The sequence below is a fragment of the Lepisma saccharinum genome, chromosome 26 (genome assembly GCF_977018435.1).
Source record: "Lepisma saccharinum chromosome 26, izLepSacc3.1, whole genome shotgun sequence".
Lineage (NCBI taxonomy): Eukaryota > Metazoa > Arthropoda > Insecta > Zygentoma > Lepismatidae > Lepisma > Lepisma saccharinum.
In genome coordinates this window covers 3,635,892-3,653,342 of record NC_139254.1, presented here as the reverse complement: position 1 = coordinate 3,653,342, position 17,451 = coordinate 3,635,892, and the positions used below count along the sequence as shown (strand labels likewise).

The following is a 17,451-nucleotide window of genomic DNA, read 5'->3' as shown; positions in this document are numbered from 1 at the left end:
GGAACTTTTCTAACGGTGGAAGCGGCCCCGGCGCCTACCCAGCGTCGAATAACATGGGTACCTGGGGGAAACCCTGGGGGATAAAGGCGGTCAGGGGCGTGATGCTGATCACATCACCCCCACTCACGACCGGATCAAGAAAGTGTAGGGCGTTACCCCCACACCCCCTATACGCCTTCATGGCGTGGTGCTATGCACAGGGGAGCACTTTACCTTTTACCTCACACATCAGCAACTGATAAGTAGTATCATTTTATTTTAATTCCACGGCGCCCTTTGCTAAGTTATCACCTTTCGCCATGATTACGTAATCTACGTGTATAAAATAGTCTACGTGTAGAATGTATACTATCGTTGTTTACGCGTAGGCGCACATCACTGATGCTAACTGCTTGCGTAAGAATCACACGTAGAGTAACCTGCAATAAAAATGGGACACCTACATTCTGAAGAATATAGCAAAGCGTTGTGTGTTGCCTAACTTACGACAGTAAGTGGATTTGAATGGCAACTTCTACAACAGCCATAGAGATAAACAGGCTTTAGACGAAAGCATTTCCTTTAACATTTTTGCTACCATAAATGGTAATATTATAGCAGATAGTTCTTTACACGCAAGCATTTCGTGTTAACTTTTCGGCTTTTGCGATTACAATGAATAACATATAACGGCACGTCGAGTTACACCATCTATGCTGAGTGCACGGCGTTTACATTTGAAACAACTAAAGTATTCTTTCATACGTGTACAGTAAACGTTGTAAAGTATGTATTTAAGCAGCGCCATTGTTTTGTATCTAATAACGTTTTATATGAAATGTTATTCCTCTCCGTTGAATAGTTATCGCCTTTTAAAAATGTGAGGTGATACATTGTTTACATCTCACTCGGCCGCCATATCTGCACTCGTGACCCAGAGGTCGCTTCTGATTGGTTATGCTACGAAAAATGTTACGGAAATAGGACGGGTTCTATCCTTGAGAAATGCCGTAAGATTCTTCACTTTACACGGTAGTATTTTCGTCATGGCACAAATGTTAAGGGGGCAAGTACAGGGAGTACCAGGAGGATAAACGTGCCAATAATAATAATAATGGCATTATTATTATTATTGGTAACACGTTCAATTTCACATTAGCTAATAATGGAAAACAAGCACACAAACTGTATTCTTATAAGACAAGAATGACGAATATAATTCCTTTTGTACATATGACGTGGAACTTTCATGTAGAACATATTACTTACACATATGCAACATGGAGCGACGTAAAATAAAATACATATGCAACATGTTAACACAAAATTGTGCACAAATATATTATTTAAATACATTAAATAATCAATTCATCCACCTCATAACAAACCAACAGCAAAAATTATATAAATTGTCTGTCACATGTGTGTGCTCCATTTCCTCAAAACGACTGTTCATACATTTAAAACAAAACTGTTTAGCAAAAACAGTCTGTAGTACACATTTGGTCTTTCTTACTTCTCTCTCGAGTAATTAACAATCCATTGCGGAAAATTTTCAGATCCAATTTTTGCAAACTTAGAACAATATTCATTTAATAGGGCGCAAATAATTTCACGGGGCGCCATGGCATTTAGATCATTGGTGCCCAGATCCGACTGCTGCGCCTATGAACATGATGATACTAAGAAAACTTTACGAAACTTATTCTTATTTGCATAAAATTTGAAATCGATGGGGCAATATTCCCTTTGTAACCCCCTGAAGGTGCCCTTGGGCGTACATGTTTGCCCCCCTGTGGTTGGGTTGCGCTTCGACGTGGCGACAGCGCGAACTTCTGCCACCCGACTAATTTCATTGCCGTGCGTTTAGGTGTCCCATTTTAACTGCCAGCGACTACAAACTGCAGCACTAGTAATGCCACGACAAGATCGTGCTTAAGCGCCGCGCTTTCAGTATGCCCACGCGGAGCTGTCACCCACGACACCACTTTTCAGATTTCTATTCATGGACATCGAGGAAAGGCTTCCAGGCGCTTCCAGCAGATCTCTAGGAGGGGAGGGACAATCGATCGCAGTTTATCAAGTTGATGCGGGCTCAGCCATTCTCCCGACTTTTACTTGGCCGAGTTGCAATTCAAAGCATGAAGCTTCCACTTGTTGGCGCGGGAGGGGGAGTAGAGGCCGACAGCCACGCTGCGGAACTTTATACGGTCAACACAAGGACATCACTCATGTATTTGTGTCAACGAACGATAATTCCTTTCAACAACTGTATACTTTCAGCGCCCAAGCTGGACAGATCAAACAGTTTGTATTTGAATTGCACTTCACCTTTCTACCTCTCCAGGATAATCGCTGCGATGACGATGAACTGATGATGGTACACTGGCGGATTCAGACATGTTACTGAGGCCTTGATCCCGTGTTGATAATGCTGTCGCCTGAGCGGATCTGGTGGAAACACACTGCAGAGTGGTTGGGATCTCGCTTTAAACTGTAGCTCCAGTCCGTATTAACCTATCTGACCATGGTAAGGTAAATATAAAGTTTCCCATGCATATAGCACCGTGCTATGGAGGCACACTCTGGGCCCCACACATTCTCATCTCTGCCACTTTTGAAATGGTGCGATCAGCACCTCTTTATCCCCGAGGTTGCACCCAGGTGGTATTGATTTGAGGCTTGGTAAGCCCCAGAGCCGCTTTATCCGGGGACAAGGTCGGAATAGATCACTCACCCCGAAAACAGAACCGGGTCTCTGGGTGGTAGCCAAACGCCCTACCGACTACATCACCACGGCTCTAACTGAGCATGAGTGAACTTTAAAAAAACGAGGTAAAGCAATTGGGAGGGCCAAATTTAAGACACTGCTGAACCTTTCGCAGACACCAGCGAAGTCATTTTCGAAAATTTCCCCCTATCAAAAAAGCACTTATAATATTCCAAGTTCTGAAAAACTACATCTGCTTAGACTTCTGGAGCACTGACACGAAGCTTCGTGTGGATTTCTTTCGCTGTTGTCTCGCTATTGGCAATAATTTCCTGGCTACGTAATCTAGAGGGTGTACCAAAAGTCCCATTACCCCCTCTTTGAATTGTAGACAAACCTGAAAAATGTTATTTTAACAGCATACGTATGATGAGAGGATGGTATACCATTAAATCAGACCAATGGTCACCATTTACTCTGCGTGCACACCGACATTTTCATGGCACAGTATTATTCGCCTCCAGGTGACATCCTCCGTAACTTGGCTGGCGTGAAGGAAGCAAACGCACTGCGAACAGCTTCTCAGATGTCTGATAACTATTATGGGCGACTTTCTGTTTGATGTGCCCCCGTAGCGCATTATCACAAGATGTCAGATTTGGACTTCGGGGTGGGCATTTTAAAGGTTCTGGTAAATTTGGCAATCCTCGACCAATCAGTTTGTCTCTGAACACATCATTGAGGAATTCTCTTAAAATGGCCACCCCAAAATCCAGATCGGAGATCTTACGTTACGGGGGATTTCACATCGCACCTGGAGGCAAATAATACTGTGCCATGAAAATGGCGGTGTGACCACAGATCCTCTGGAGTAAATAGTGGCCATTGGTCTGATTTAATGGTATACCATCCTCTCATTATACGCATGCTGTTATAACAACATTTTGCAGGTTTGTCTACAATTCAAGGGGGGGGGGGGTAATGGAACTTTTGGTACACCCTGTAGACATCGAAAACAAACCTCATGAAGATTCACACGAATGCTCTGGAACGAATTCTAATCAGCTGTTATTTTTCAGAATTGGGAACAGCATAGCGGTTTCTTCAAATACTAAGATCTTTCCTTTCTGACAAAACGAGACATTTTTTTGGGTGGCGATCTCAAAAGTAACGGCCCACATAGGGATTGCCGATAATTAACTAATTGATCGTATGTTTATTTCTGCATATCACCCTCCTTTATAAGGAGAAAAACTCCGGTAGACTGTTTTCAACATTAAAAGGAGAGTAAAAATTCTTGCTCCTTCAATCCGTCGTGCCCACAATGCAACAGGCGGGCGGGGAGCTTGCTGATTGGTCGTCCGGACTGACAATTGCAAGTAAAATACTTCTCGACTTCTTGCCTAATTAAAATCCTGTTAACGAAGTGTTTTTCCAACCTTTGCTAAATGTTCGGATTTCTTGCACGCCCTCCTCCCATCATCCGCATTATTTCGAGAAAAACTGACGTAACAACGAAGAACAATGATACCAGTCATCACCTAGCGTTCGCCTTGGAAACCAGCACTGAAAGGTTCAGAAAGCCGATTACGTACCCGCTTACCTTACAAGAAAACTAACCGCGAGAAGAAAAAATTAAGGCGCTTTGATGCTATTTTTCCCCTGCTGGCCGCGAATTTACATAGCCCCCACTCTCCCACCGGAAAGGTCTCTGGTACAAAGTCTATTTCCAGGAAGTTTCCATTGGTTTCAATGGTTTTGCTCCCGATCGCCGCATTTTCCTTCGCAGATAAAGATTGCCCTCAGCGGAGGAAGCAGTAATTGAGAAACCTGCCGCTAATTGGTCGGGAGGAATCACCTCCAAGGCAACGCCCCCCCTGCCTCCCCCTCGGCTCGGCTTTCTCCAGCGGGAGGGTTAATTCGTTATAATGAAGTGGTTGGAGGTGTTCCCCGTATAATGACTGCACGAGTGAGTGAGTTCCCTAACTATTGTTCCCGAAGATTTGCACGAGAGACGAGGATCCATGCCGGGGGGCTGCTTCCTTCTGTGCTCCCCCCGTCTTTTATTTGCACCCCCCTTCCCCCATCTCCTTCCTCCAGGTTCATCCTGTGCTCAATACTGGAATTTCTTAATCAATAGTTTTTGTCAAGGAAGGCCGTTCAGCATTAATGGCTGCGAAGAGTGAGTACTGGTATGTGTGTATCAAGAATAGTTCCAAGGCCGAAGAGCAGACAGCAAGTAGCCAGTTGAATGAAAAAGTGAAACGTGTTTTTTCGGATCTGTCACCTAAGGAAGACAAAACATCAATTGTCATGACTTGTCTAGGATTTTTAACCTCCCCCCACCGGGAGAACTATCACTTTCCCACCCATAACTCGATTTTCAGGACATTTTACAGGTCACTGGACACTTTGATTTGCTTCATTTTCCTTAGTTTTCTTAATCGCAAAGATGAGGATGAGTGATCAATATCATCCAATCATCACTCATGTTCATCGTCGCAATCAGGCAAAAGTGGCAGAAAAGCGACGTAAAATACAAATACATGCAATTATGTACGCCCATGCATCACCATGGGTTTGAATCTGCAGACAAGATGTCTGCCTCAACTGGAAGAAGATAGAATCATGCCGACTTCAGTTCTTTCGTTTATTTTAGAGCTGGTTTCTGATTTGTGACGTCACAACTGCAACAGAGCCTTCCCCGTTGAAGCCACCACCCTTATTATTAGACTGGACTCGTCCAGTTCGCGCATGCCCAGTAGCGTCGATGCTCCCTATTAAAAACGCAGACTGATTGTAGCACAGCGCCTGCCTCTTCTACAGTGGAACCACAGGCGAAAGAACCTGCGCAGACCCGCGACTCCTGCGCATCGTCCTCCCGTGCGGGGAGAGTGGAGCATGCTTCTTTACGACCATGGAGATGCTTACACACGAAACAATCAACAAGGCCGCCCACGAACAACCGAAGATCTCCGGTTTAAGCTTCCAAAACGTGAACGTGCCCGGAAACAATTTACCGACACGGCATTAAAACACCAGGTTCTGGAGAGCATGAAATGAGGGAGGCGACGAGATAACTCGCAAAAAACAGCGCCCGACGAAAATTAAAGTCTATCAGCAGAACATCTAATATTTATTCAGAGGGTCCAGCGAGTAGTCTCCGTTCCCTTCTCCCATCGACCGTTGCAAATACAAGGACTTCCAAGCCCTTAGATATTCCCTCTCAGCCCCGGGCATCTTTATTGGAGGAGCAATTTGAGTAACAAGATCTCTCCAAGTTAGCAAGCGGGGGATGCCCCCCTAGTTCTCTCTTCTCTCCTTCAACCTTTCGGCTCGCTCTAACAATTTCCCCGGAAATAATTCTTTCTTAAAATTTAAAATTCAATCCAACAGGAAACGACCCACAGCTGAATGAGTCCCTCTTGTGCGGGGCGGGCACAGACGGAGAAAAAGATCCAGGTGAACGGGTGGAGGGGGAGACGAGCCCGATGATCAAGGCCCTTGCCGGTAGGGGGGGGGGGAGGAAGAACAAACCCAGCCAGGGTGGATGTTATCTGCATGAGGAGACGGCCAAATCACTCTCCGCAGGAGGACGGCAATGCATGTATTAAGGACGTTATGTTTGCTGTTCCTGCGCTCGGAAAAACTAAGCTGGCAGCCGTCCAAGCGCGATGCCGCAAATGTTCCTGCTGCAGAGTCGAAACGGCGTTCTCAGCGTACAAGGAGTAATACAAACGCGTCTGAAACTACCTCGAAAGCGAATGGAAGGCAAGTACCCCTTGATTGCAAGATTTTCGGCTCGATTCCCGGTCTGAGAAAATGGTCGATCTGTAAGACCGATACCCAAAGTAGACTGAGGGGTACCTGGTGGGAGTGTGCTCAGTTTCTTTACGAACGATATTCGCACATACTTAGCATAGGCGTGCGCACAGAGGGGCAAGCCCCCCCCCCCCCATACACACACATAGAAATTATGTACAGGAATTTTATCACCGGTATTATGCTCTTTAAAAAAATGAAGTATTTTCAAGCTGACGAATGTTCAAAAAAACTTGGAACTTTGGAAGAGTAATAAGGTACGTTATTCCCTATGTAATTCAACTATCCAACTTCGTTCTATACAAAATTTCTTGTTATTAACACTCCCACACACTTTATTTGTTAGTTATGTTACCTCTGTGTGTTTTGAGAATAATTTGCCAATACATTGGATTGGAAATTAGTATCGACAATTGGGTGTCAATACTGGGAGGCAAAAACAGTTTACTTCTTTGTGGCAAATGGCAGTCACTGTTGAAAATTGAATAAATTATGTGTACTTGTTTTGTATGTTGTGCGAAACCATATCTATGTGCAAAATGATCTCGGAAACACAGAGAGGGGGGACAAAGAACACTGGTGCCACGTAAGTTTGAAATCTTCTAATACAGTGATTCTTTGGCGGGTCCGGACCCACTCTATATACGCCCTTGTTCCATATCCATCAATGCAATAAAACAGCGAGATCAAATGAGGTTTACTTTCTCCGATTAAGACAAGAAAGATAAGGCTTTTGCCCTCTCTAATCAGAAGGTCTGCACAAGCGATTTAGGATTGCGGCCGCCCTCCAATAGCATAACATGGTGCCTAACTGTTCGATGAGAAGAGGCTTTTTAATATCAAATTTCCAATGGCAGCTTCTACCACCGCCGTACAGTTAGGCAACCCACAACTCCTTCCAGGGAAGCGGGTATTTCTGGAGTGACGTTTCATACCCCACACCAGGGCGGGAAGAGGCGGCTAGGAAACAGCAAATCAGCGATGAGTTTAATTTTCTACGACAGACATCGGGCATTTTCGAGTCACAAGGCTCCGTCTTAGCGCAGCGAAACAAATGACTGTCTGATACTGTCTGGCTGCCTTAGCCGAGACCATGGACGGAAGTGCGCATGCGCCAACCGGACGCGTTCAGTGGCTAAAAAGGGGTGACGGAGCTTTGGACAGGAAGCGGGTTCCTTGAATATCGTCTGCTGTAGAAACAGAAATGAAGTTTCAACGCAGTAACATCGCCGCCAAAATACATACAGAGATGTTTACGAATTATGTAAGCCAGTCATATACTATATCAGCAAACAGAACATATCAGGAAAGTGTTCATATCGTCACATTAGTAGATAAACTTGTTTGTAAACCAGTAGCTTTATTTTAGATCATTCGATTAAATTGATCTTAGTAAATATTATAATTAGCACAAATGTACACAACATTAATCAGGATAGTATTCAATAATAATAATATTGTTGTATATAGTATTATAAATATAAATGTAGTAACTGAATGGCTTGTGACATTTTCTAGCATAACGAGGGTGTTTTGTAGAATCTGCAACAGGGGCCAAAACGTCCCAATTTTCCTCATTCCACTTCGAAGCGGTTTGTTGCGAATTGTAAGAGCCATCACAAACACAACCCAGAAAGCGGTAATAAACACAACAAACGAAATACCACAGGGTAGTTTGGCGAGTGCTTCTCCCTGCTTCCCCTCTCGCGTTTGGAATCGTCCTTTCGAGGTAGTTTCGTCTTCCTTGGCCGGACTGTTGCCAAACGCACTCTAAGGCGAGAGTTCTCTGATAACGATATCATCAGCGGGGTTTAATGGTACACTACCTCACTCGGTACTCCGGCAGTTGGTTTCTTTGTACAGCATATTTGCAGAAATATCAAATCAACCTACAAGTGTATCAATATGCGCTGTATAAAACCAATTATTACTAACGTCGTTAACCCTGTACAACTTCACACGTGGTCCTGCTCGATGACGTTTCTGGATCAACTGTGTGCAACTGGCAAAAACAGAAGTACGGTTGTGAACGACGCAACTATGTTTGTTGTCACCCCTCATCCACACACACCCCCGAAGACGATTGGGGGACAGAAAGTGCCAGAAATAGCCACGAAGGTCAGCCGCCCGCAGGAAATGCGACAAGTATAGTGCACGGAAGAAGAGGAAGAGCGAGAAGTGAAAATGACGCAAACACTTACTGCGTTAGAGTGCGTTTGATCCGTCTTCAGTTCTTTGTGGTTGGAGAACTGCACGTAGACTGCTCGACCCCGCAGCTGCGCTACGCAGTTTGTGAAATAGGCTACCATAGACGTCGCGGCGACCTCGTCCGCCATCTCCAAGAAAGCCTGCAAGAGAGAGACAAAGAAGAAAAACACGTTAATACAGCAAAGATAACACACACACATCAGTACAAATGTCAAAAATAGTTATTAGTCCTAAAAATCACCAAAATATGCAAAATAAAATATGCACTTATGACTTAAAAATGTACAAAATATGCACTATAATCTGAAAAAAATGTGTCGTTATAACTGGACTGTTTCACACATCAATATCTAAATGCTGAGATCTTTTCACATACGTACTTTTTTTAGTTCACTTTATAGACCCTGAGTTGCAATGCACAATAAATACTTTATCTAAATTTTCAAATAAAAATCAAAAAGATTTTTGCTACAGAAAAAAACAAAACACCTCGAGTGAACCATTGGAGCAAGAACAAATATACTTCTGAAATGACTGTACATTTCTTTGAAAAAGCGAAAATATGCTGAATATGACCGAAAATCCATCAAAATATGTTATATCAAGCAAAAATGTCCAAATATGCCCTTAAAAAGCACCTTATTTTAATTCGTTTCTTCATAATATGAATTTCTATATGTTTAAGGAAAACACATCATACTTACAAAAAAAAAATGCTAAGTCATGAAAAAACTAGTCCTAATTATTACATTAAACATATAAGCGAACGAACGTTTCGAAGCCAAAACTCAAGTGGAGTGTGAAAAATTAAATTACTTTTCAAGGAGTCCTCCAGTGTACGAAATTAGAGGTGGCAAATGCGACTGGAACTGTTGGATTTGCGCCACTTTTGGCGAGTAGATCGCGGTTGTTGGACAGACGAGAGAGGTTCCGATGTCTCTTGCCCATCACTTCCAAACGCTCATTATTTATACCTGGACTATATTGCATCTCGAATTTTCGAAACATGGAACACTATGCCAAATGACTCAAATAAGTAAGTTCCAATCAGTTGCCCAATTCCCAAGCACGTTGTATGTATTTTTATAAAATAAATTGCTCTTCTCAATCATGAATACGATTAAGTAACAATTAAAACAAGTTACATTTAACAATAAATTCGCAGGCTAGTGAGCGGGCGCGTTAAGTGGTACACTTCCGATCTCGTCACTTAAGTTTCTGGGTTCGAATTCCGGCCTGGGAACTTTGTGCATGTCCCTTCATGAATTTCAAATTCATCTGATCCTCATTTGTTCTCCAAGTCCCGATTAGCCAAAAGTGGTAGGAAAGCGACACTAAATAACAGAAATGCACATATAAAACAACCAAATGTTATTGTATTGTCCGACTTTTATAAACATCAAATGAAATATTTTTTTTCTCTTAATATTTTGTACTACCGACGTATAAATATAATGCTTATGTCATTCGTACATTGGCATTTTTTAAAATGGAGGTATAAATTAAGTTTTCAGTTTGGCGACTAGGTTTATATCATTAGGAACAAAAATTGTCTACGAACACTCTTGCCCTTTGCCTATTCATGATGTATACAGTTAATGCAACTCTATATTGCGGCTATAAGTATCGCAGTAGCACAGACATAAATTTGAGCTTTTGAAACACAAAAACAAAGAATGTATTTCTATAGAGTCTACACAAACGTTTGCTCCAAGACGTATTGATAATCTTCATTCTACGAATTGAAACTGGGGAAAAGGTCGATTGATTTATTTTACTTCGCTTTTCTGGCACTTTTGTCCAATCGCGAAGTTGAGGATGAGTTGAGTGATGGTCTTCTGAAACTGATGAAGGGACACTCACAAAGAACACCCATGCTAAAGCAGGGACTTAAGCGCTGAGATAACCACTACGTCTCGGAGGTCGGCTTGAGGAAAAGGATGTGTTAAGTCTGGCCTAGCATGATCTCCCAACGGTTGGCATCGTAGCATGACGATTTCACAGCAAAATACTGCAACAACGTGAACCAGCGTAATAAAAACAGATCCTAATAGTTCACGTGAGAGACTATCTTCCTTACATGAAACATGGCAACTGTCATCATTTTGCAGTTGTTCAAAGAAGCCACGGTAGCCTATCAATCACGAAACGGCTACCGCTTTGAAATAGTCTTGCGCCTCGACACAAGATGGCAGCAGTGAAAAATGGAAAGTTTCAAAATGAAGAAATCGACGTTCGAGGGGTCTTCACCGTACGGCTTTGATTCATGCCTCGACGACTACAACAGCCAACGCACAATCCCCATCGCGTCTCGCAACCTCTGCGGACAATTCGAGAAAAAAAATAAAATAGAAGGCAAACGAAAGTGAAAATCCTTGCATACGCGGACGTTTGTCGCAGGAGGCAAAGAAGCCTGTGCGAAGTAAATCACATTAGTGCTAAAGGGGGCCATGATATACGGAAATCTGATTTACGGGGCAAAAGAAAGCTCCTCGAATACAAAGACACGTGGAGGAAGGCGGGGGAAACCAAGTAAAACGCCGACGGGATTCATCCTTCATCGTTAACGTTCCGCACTTGATGGGGGGCAAGGGGGGGATAGGTCCCCAGATGCGACGGCAGCTCAAGGCCAATATACTGCCTCCGAGAGAAAGGAGAGATAGAGTGGGGTGGGAAAACGCAAATATTTAATCTTATACTGGCTCCAAGAGAAAATAAAGTCACAGGTACGAACATACATTTGCTTGTGTGAACTACAATTGCATTGCAGGGATTTTTGGAATTAGAACCAAGTCTTTAATAGGTAAGGTAAAGTTCCCCGTGCACATACGTAGTTTCATGCCATGAAGGCACATTTAGGGTATGTGGGGTTAGAGCCTCACAGATTCTCGATTTCGGGCCATTTTGGAGGTGATGTGATCAGCATCACGCTCCGGCCGTCATTACAACCCCCTGCTCCCCGGGCGTGAGTGCAAGTATCCATTGATTTGAAGCTGGGTGAACCCCAGAGCCGCTATATGCGGGGACAAGGGTGGAAAAATCCCGACCTTAGATCAGCCACCAAGTCTTCTATATGAATCCTACTTGTTACAAATGTCTTGGGGAAAGCATCCTGTTTCCAGGCTCCAAGCGGGGATAGAACACAGCACCGCTTGCTCGTACACTCCTATTCACATAAAAAGAAACACGAGTGTTGACCATTAAGGTAAACCATATGAACAAAGTCATACATGAGTTTTGAGTTATTAAGTCCACTTTACGCACAGCTGTGCAATGTGCCTCCACAGGGTATCGAGTCCGTGACCCCTTGATTACAAGGAGAGGACGTTCGCAATACGCCACCGGGAAGACCCACAAATATATAGTGAACAAAAGGACGCAGAGAGGCGCTTTTACACAGTGCCCACGCTATGGAAAATTACGTTAACCCAGCAGCGAGTTACAAAAGAAGGGTCCCATCTAATCTTAGATAATTACGCTTGACATTTCCAATCGCGCTAGAAATGAATCATTTGCAGTGTTCGCACGGCTGATTGGGAACGCTCGCCGCCTCTGCCTGCTAATTGGGAGTCAATTACCTGTAGAATCATTCAGACTAATTCAGTTCGGTAAACATCGACGCGTGCAGAGGGATCCGAATAAGTGAAACTTTGCAACTTGGCTAATGCACGAATCAGGTAGGAAATTCCTGCACGGGTTCCATTAGATGTATCTATAGCTATCCGTGCCACATATTAATGATCATATAACGTTAGTGTAATAATTCTTATCCCTTCACTGTTGCATCTCTCTTCAGTTTTAAAGTAACGATGAACAGACAGTTGATTGATTTATTGGTACGTCAGCATATAAGGGATAAGTCCCTTACCTAGAACAAAACTGAGGACAGGGTCTTAAGGCGAGGAGGGACAAATACGCACTACTTGTGCATTTATTTCAATATCGTCGGATTGGGCACTGCTTTAAAAAAAATGTTTTAATATGCAAGAGAGTACGAATTTCTCTCCATGTTGCAAGCGGAAATTGTTTCTCAAGTTCATTAGTAAGCTAGACACGATGTTTGAAAAGTATGATTAATAAGTATTTACAGAACCGCATGCATTCCTTATGGGAAATAAACTTCAAGTTACGGCTAATCAAATGGGGAGTTTCGACTTTTCCTTCTACTATGACATAGTTCAACGTGTCCTTTTTCCATCCATGTACTTTTCTACGTCATTGGATGTTTGATATTCCCGAGAGAACGAATAAAATAATCGTCCCATAAGCCTAATACCTCCTACGGCCATCCTGGCAGTGTTGCCAAACCTGATGTGCATAAAAGAGCTACATTTCACCATTAATAGAGCTAAAGGTGACTTTCAAGGAGCTAGATTAACGAAGGCTGCATAAAGTGCCTCCTAGGGTAATTTTAGGTGTCAGAGGGGTGGGGGCGCTGCTAATACCGTTAGCTTTAAAGTGATGGCAATTTATTCTTAGTTTTCAACGTCTAGATTTGGCGGCATCACCCATCTCAATAATCCAATGATGCTCATATGAAATCGAAAATAAAGGATTCCCGGATAACAAAATTGTCATCTTCACCTTACTCACAACGCTATATATAAAAATAGCTGGGGAGGTAAGAGGGGGTGGGTGACGCAGCCTATATATGAACACAACGTATCCTACATAGAGTAGTTCCTGAAAATCCACCAGATGGCATATCGGTTAATTTTAATAGCGAACAGACTTCCCCGTAACTTAGTCTAACGACGACAGCGCCACTGCTTCCACGCCAGGGTTTGAGATGGGTTGGTGGTTCTATAAAAGGGATGAGGAGACAGGCGACTGGACAAGTTTGCACAATGTAAAACTACATAATTTGTATTCATCTGCAGATATTATTAGAATGATTAAATCACAAAAACTTAAACCGCGTTTGTTAGAACCCGCGCTAGCTGATCGCTGGCCTCTCTAGCATAAACCACGTGCTGGGGAAAGTCAAAGCCAGGCAGCAAATTAAAATACGCAACGTGGCAATAGCATCAACGTAAGCTTCTCTCTTCTGACTTCCATTCGCTCCTCGCTGCCCAGCAGCCATTTTTTTCTCGTTTCGCATTGGCACCGAAACTGTCGAACGATCGCTAGCGCGGGAAACGGGACAGGTTCTAACAAACGCGGTATAGGTGGGCAGGCCATATGGTACGAATGGGAGACGAAATAAGAGTTTACAGGATTCTGGTAGGGAAACCTGATGGTAAGAGACCAGAAGGAAGACCAAGACGAAGATTGAGGGATCACGTTGAGATGGACCTAAAGGAAATCTGTAAGGATGGAAAAGATTGGACTGATCTTGCCCAGGAGAGAGACAGATGGAAGGCTTGTGTTGCTGCAGCCATAATACTTCGGGTTTGAGAAGGCTAGAGATTTAGTTAATTGGTACTTTATATTACGGTACACTTTCCGAAAAATAACTGTTGCAGTAGAAGAAACAAGGTAACAGGTACAGCTAAAACGAATACCTCATTTCTGTTCACGCAACCGAGCGACTACACTGTGCCCACACCGGAATTCGAACGAATTTGTCTCTAGAAATGTACGACGTCTACATGGGCACCACACGTCAATCAAACAGCAACAATAGCAAAAAAACAGATTTGCCCTGCTCGTCAGACAGCAGCTCGCGTCCAAGACATTTGTCAAGCGTGACACGTCACCTCGAAAGCGAACGCTTAAACCAAGTGACAAATAACGGGAAGAAGACCCCAGAAGAATCCAACCCACGGTGGTGTTCATTAGAAAAAAGAAAGAAAAAAATATGACAAATGCTTTCAGATCACCCTGTCCAGAATCGGCCTCAACACGGAGCACACTTTTACTGCTTTTATCTTGGGAAGGGGAAGGGTGGGGGTGGGGGGGTTTCAGCATCGCACAGGGAGAGAGTAGCAAACAGCTCATGAACGGAGTGCCTAACATTTCTCTCGTGTCGTCCTTCAACACGACAGTCATAATTTTTGATAAATGATAGCGACGATGGCACAACCCTTTTTGCGTGCGGCAGAAATATCATGATATATACGCGCTCTTCTCGGCTGCAACTCTAATGGTCAAAAGCAGAGGAAAGGGGGGAAAAAAGAGGGGGCTGACGCGAGAAGCTTAGTACAATCTCACAACGGTAAATTTACCGCGTATCCACAGAAGGCGCTCTTCAACGGCCGTTAAAATGTACAACTAAAGGATGAACGCAGCCAATCTCCGGACAAAGAGAGAAGATGCCATACATATATTTTTTTTATCTGAATTAAAAAGTTTGCAAAAAGAGATAGCAATGATTAATCTGGAATTTCGAGGTAGTCTTTTGGGTACGGATGATGTAAAGAATGCCTTTCAGCAATACAATGTTGGACTTGCAGATCTTTCACAGTAGCTGTTGTCGAGACAAGTCCCTGTTCGGGCGCCATATCTATAATGCCAGACAAAATCTTCTATGCGCCATTAGAAGCAATTACTGAATGTTAAGAAATGACAATGTTACGCAAATTTTCTGGTGCTTAGAGTTGAAGTTCCGGACCAACACTAGGCTGATTTGTTTCAATTAACAAAACACGTTTATCATTAAATATCATTATAAAATACATTCTTTACTTAATTTGGTAATTTTGTCCGAATTGTTCCTGGTTTCACTTATTTAAACAAACGTTTGACAACCAACCCTGTTGTTCCTAAGAAAAAAAAATTCCGTGATAAGCACATTAACTTAGATTGTGTAATGATGCTATAAAACAAGTCTTTACTGAATTCAATGACCACAAAGCATATACTTTGTCCCATAGCATAATATTTTGCATATATTTCAAAGGAACTTACCAATACATTCAAGTGCACCAACTCGAGCGCGGAGTGATTTTCTCGTCAACGACATCACCTTCGAGGTAATACAGAGAGCAAATTGTGTAAAGGTACTGACATTAACCGCGGGAGCGAACGTACGCAGGATGCTTTGACGGAAAAATAACAGCCAGCACCCTCTTGATTTCATGGAAATTCAAGCGGAGCACTGAATCAAGAGTGTTCTCCTCGTGGGGGAGAGATTTAGTTACCCGTCTCAAAAGGGTAAGCTGTGCAACAGAACGACAGCGTGATCCCACAGCATTGAAAATGCCACTAACAAAAATCCATTCATGGAATGAATGTTCAAAAGCCGATTAGCAATCAGCAATTTTAATGACTTAGGTCTGCCTGTCGACGCTCTTGCTTTTGGTGTGCGTCATCGTGTTCCTCCCCTTTATTTCTAGCGACGAGAAAACAATAATTGGGGTTCCTAGTCTGCTCTGTTGAAAACTACTCAAAGTTACTTCCCCATCACGCGACGTTTTTAATTTGACACTCCGAAATATTCAACGTATGCGTGATCACGAATCACCTCCATGAGGATCAACATATTTTGTTTGTATTCTATTGTACGATTCAATATGGCTTTTAAGATGGTATCTCTGCGGCTTGAAAAATGAACTATGGGTTCAGTGTCGGCGACTTGGTTTCGAAACTGGAGGAGGGGCAAGAACAGTTTACTTACCCTTGATACGTAAGGTTTAGCATGGTGCGGGAGGAAAAGTTGGGGAAAAGAGGGGGAGGGACTGTCTGGGACAGAATTCTACTGGAGAGCAAAGGACAAAGGATTAGATAAAGAAATTCTCACCATGGTTGTGTGCGCCTGAATGTCATCCAATCATAATTCATTTTCATCACCAGTAATTTTAGCAGGTGGACAAGTGTTGTTGATGCTCCACAGGGGACAACAGGAATTAAAGTCTAGTAACTTAAGCTCACAAATTAGTAATCAGAGCAGGAAAGGTGCGGTAACACCAAATAATACCAAAACCTTTTGCTGATGTTTTACTGGCATTTTGCTTATTAACTCAAGCGTATTTATTTTGCATCTGCCACTTTTCACTATTCACGACGATGACAATGGGCGATGTGATGGAATTAATGAAGATACATTCACAAAGAACACCCGTACCCAGGCGGAGATTTGAACCATGAATCGCTGGCATTGAGATGCGCTGTACCAAAAAGAGTGTACTTTTTGTCAAAGTGTCAAATTATGAATGTGTCACGAGCCGGAATAAAATGCTGAGTAATCAAAAACTGCAGCAGTTCCTGGGCGACGAGTTGATCGAGAGAGCGAAGCACGAAGTGAGTTGCGAGTGACAGTATTAAGTCGGTCTGTCCAAAAGGTTTGGGCGAACCCACCGAGGACACCTTCGACGGACCGATACAGTGTCACGTCGTGACTCAGCCGAGGAACCACGAAGGAAACCAGGTACAGTGGTGAAACTTTGGGTTTATCATTATCAGTGTTTAGATATCTTGTTGGCTCGTGCGTGATCTTCCCTTCCCCCCTCGCGTGTGGGATTCTATTAAATATTGGTAAAGGGCAATGAGCGTAATTTATTCCATTCCTCACACACACACATCCTCTTGCAGCAAAGCAGTTTAAGCCGGCGAACGGCCTAAGCGTAACAAAATAGCTCTTTCCAATATATTAGATAAAAGGATTACAAGCACGTCACACCAACTTTACAGTATATAACTTTCATCACCCCAAAACAAGGCGGTTTCACGTCACCCTCTTACAAGGGAGGTTATCTAAATGTCCCCCTCAGATTTCCATGAAACTTGGCAGGTGTATAGAGGGGTCCAAAGGAAGAAATACCTGTTTGTTTTTTTTGTTTCAGCTAAAAAAA

At 43.1% G+C, this 17,451-nt stretch overlaps 1 protein-coding gene across 17 annotated transcripts in view; it reads right to left on the bottom strand.

Moving 5' to 3' along the window:
• The window catches only part of heph (polypyrimidine tract-binding protein 1 heph), a 1,248,713-nt gene that overhangs the window by 132,060 nt on the left and 1,099,202 nt on the right, over positions 1–17,451 (bottom strand). For all 17 annotated transcript variants that reach the window (XM_083112799.1, XM_083112794.1, XM_083112804.1 and 14 more), the window contains one exon: positions 8,713–8,859. In XM_083112799.1, the coding sequence (XP_082968925.1) occupies positions 8,713–8,859 (147 nt within the window). The remainder of the gene's footprint in view (positions 1–8,712; positions 8,860–17,451) is intronic.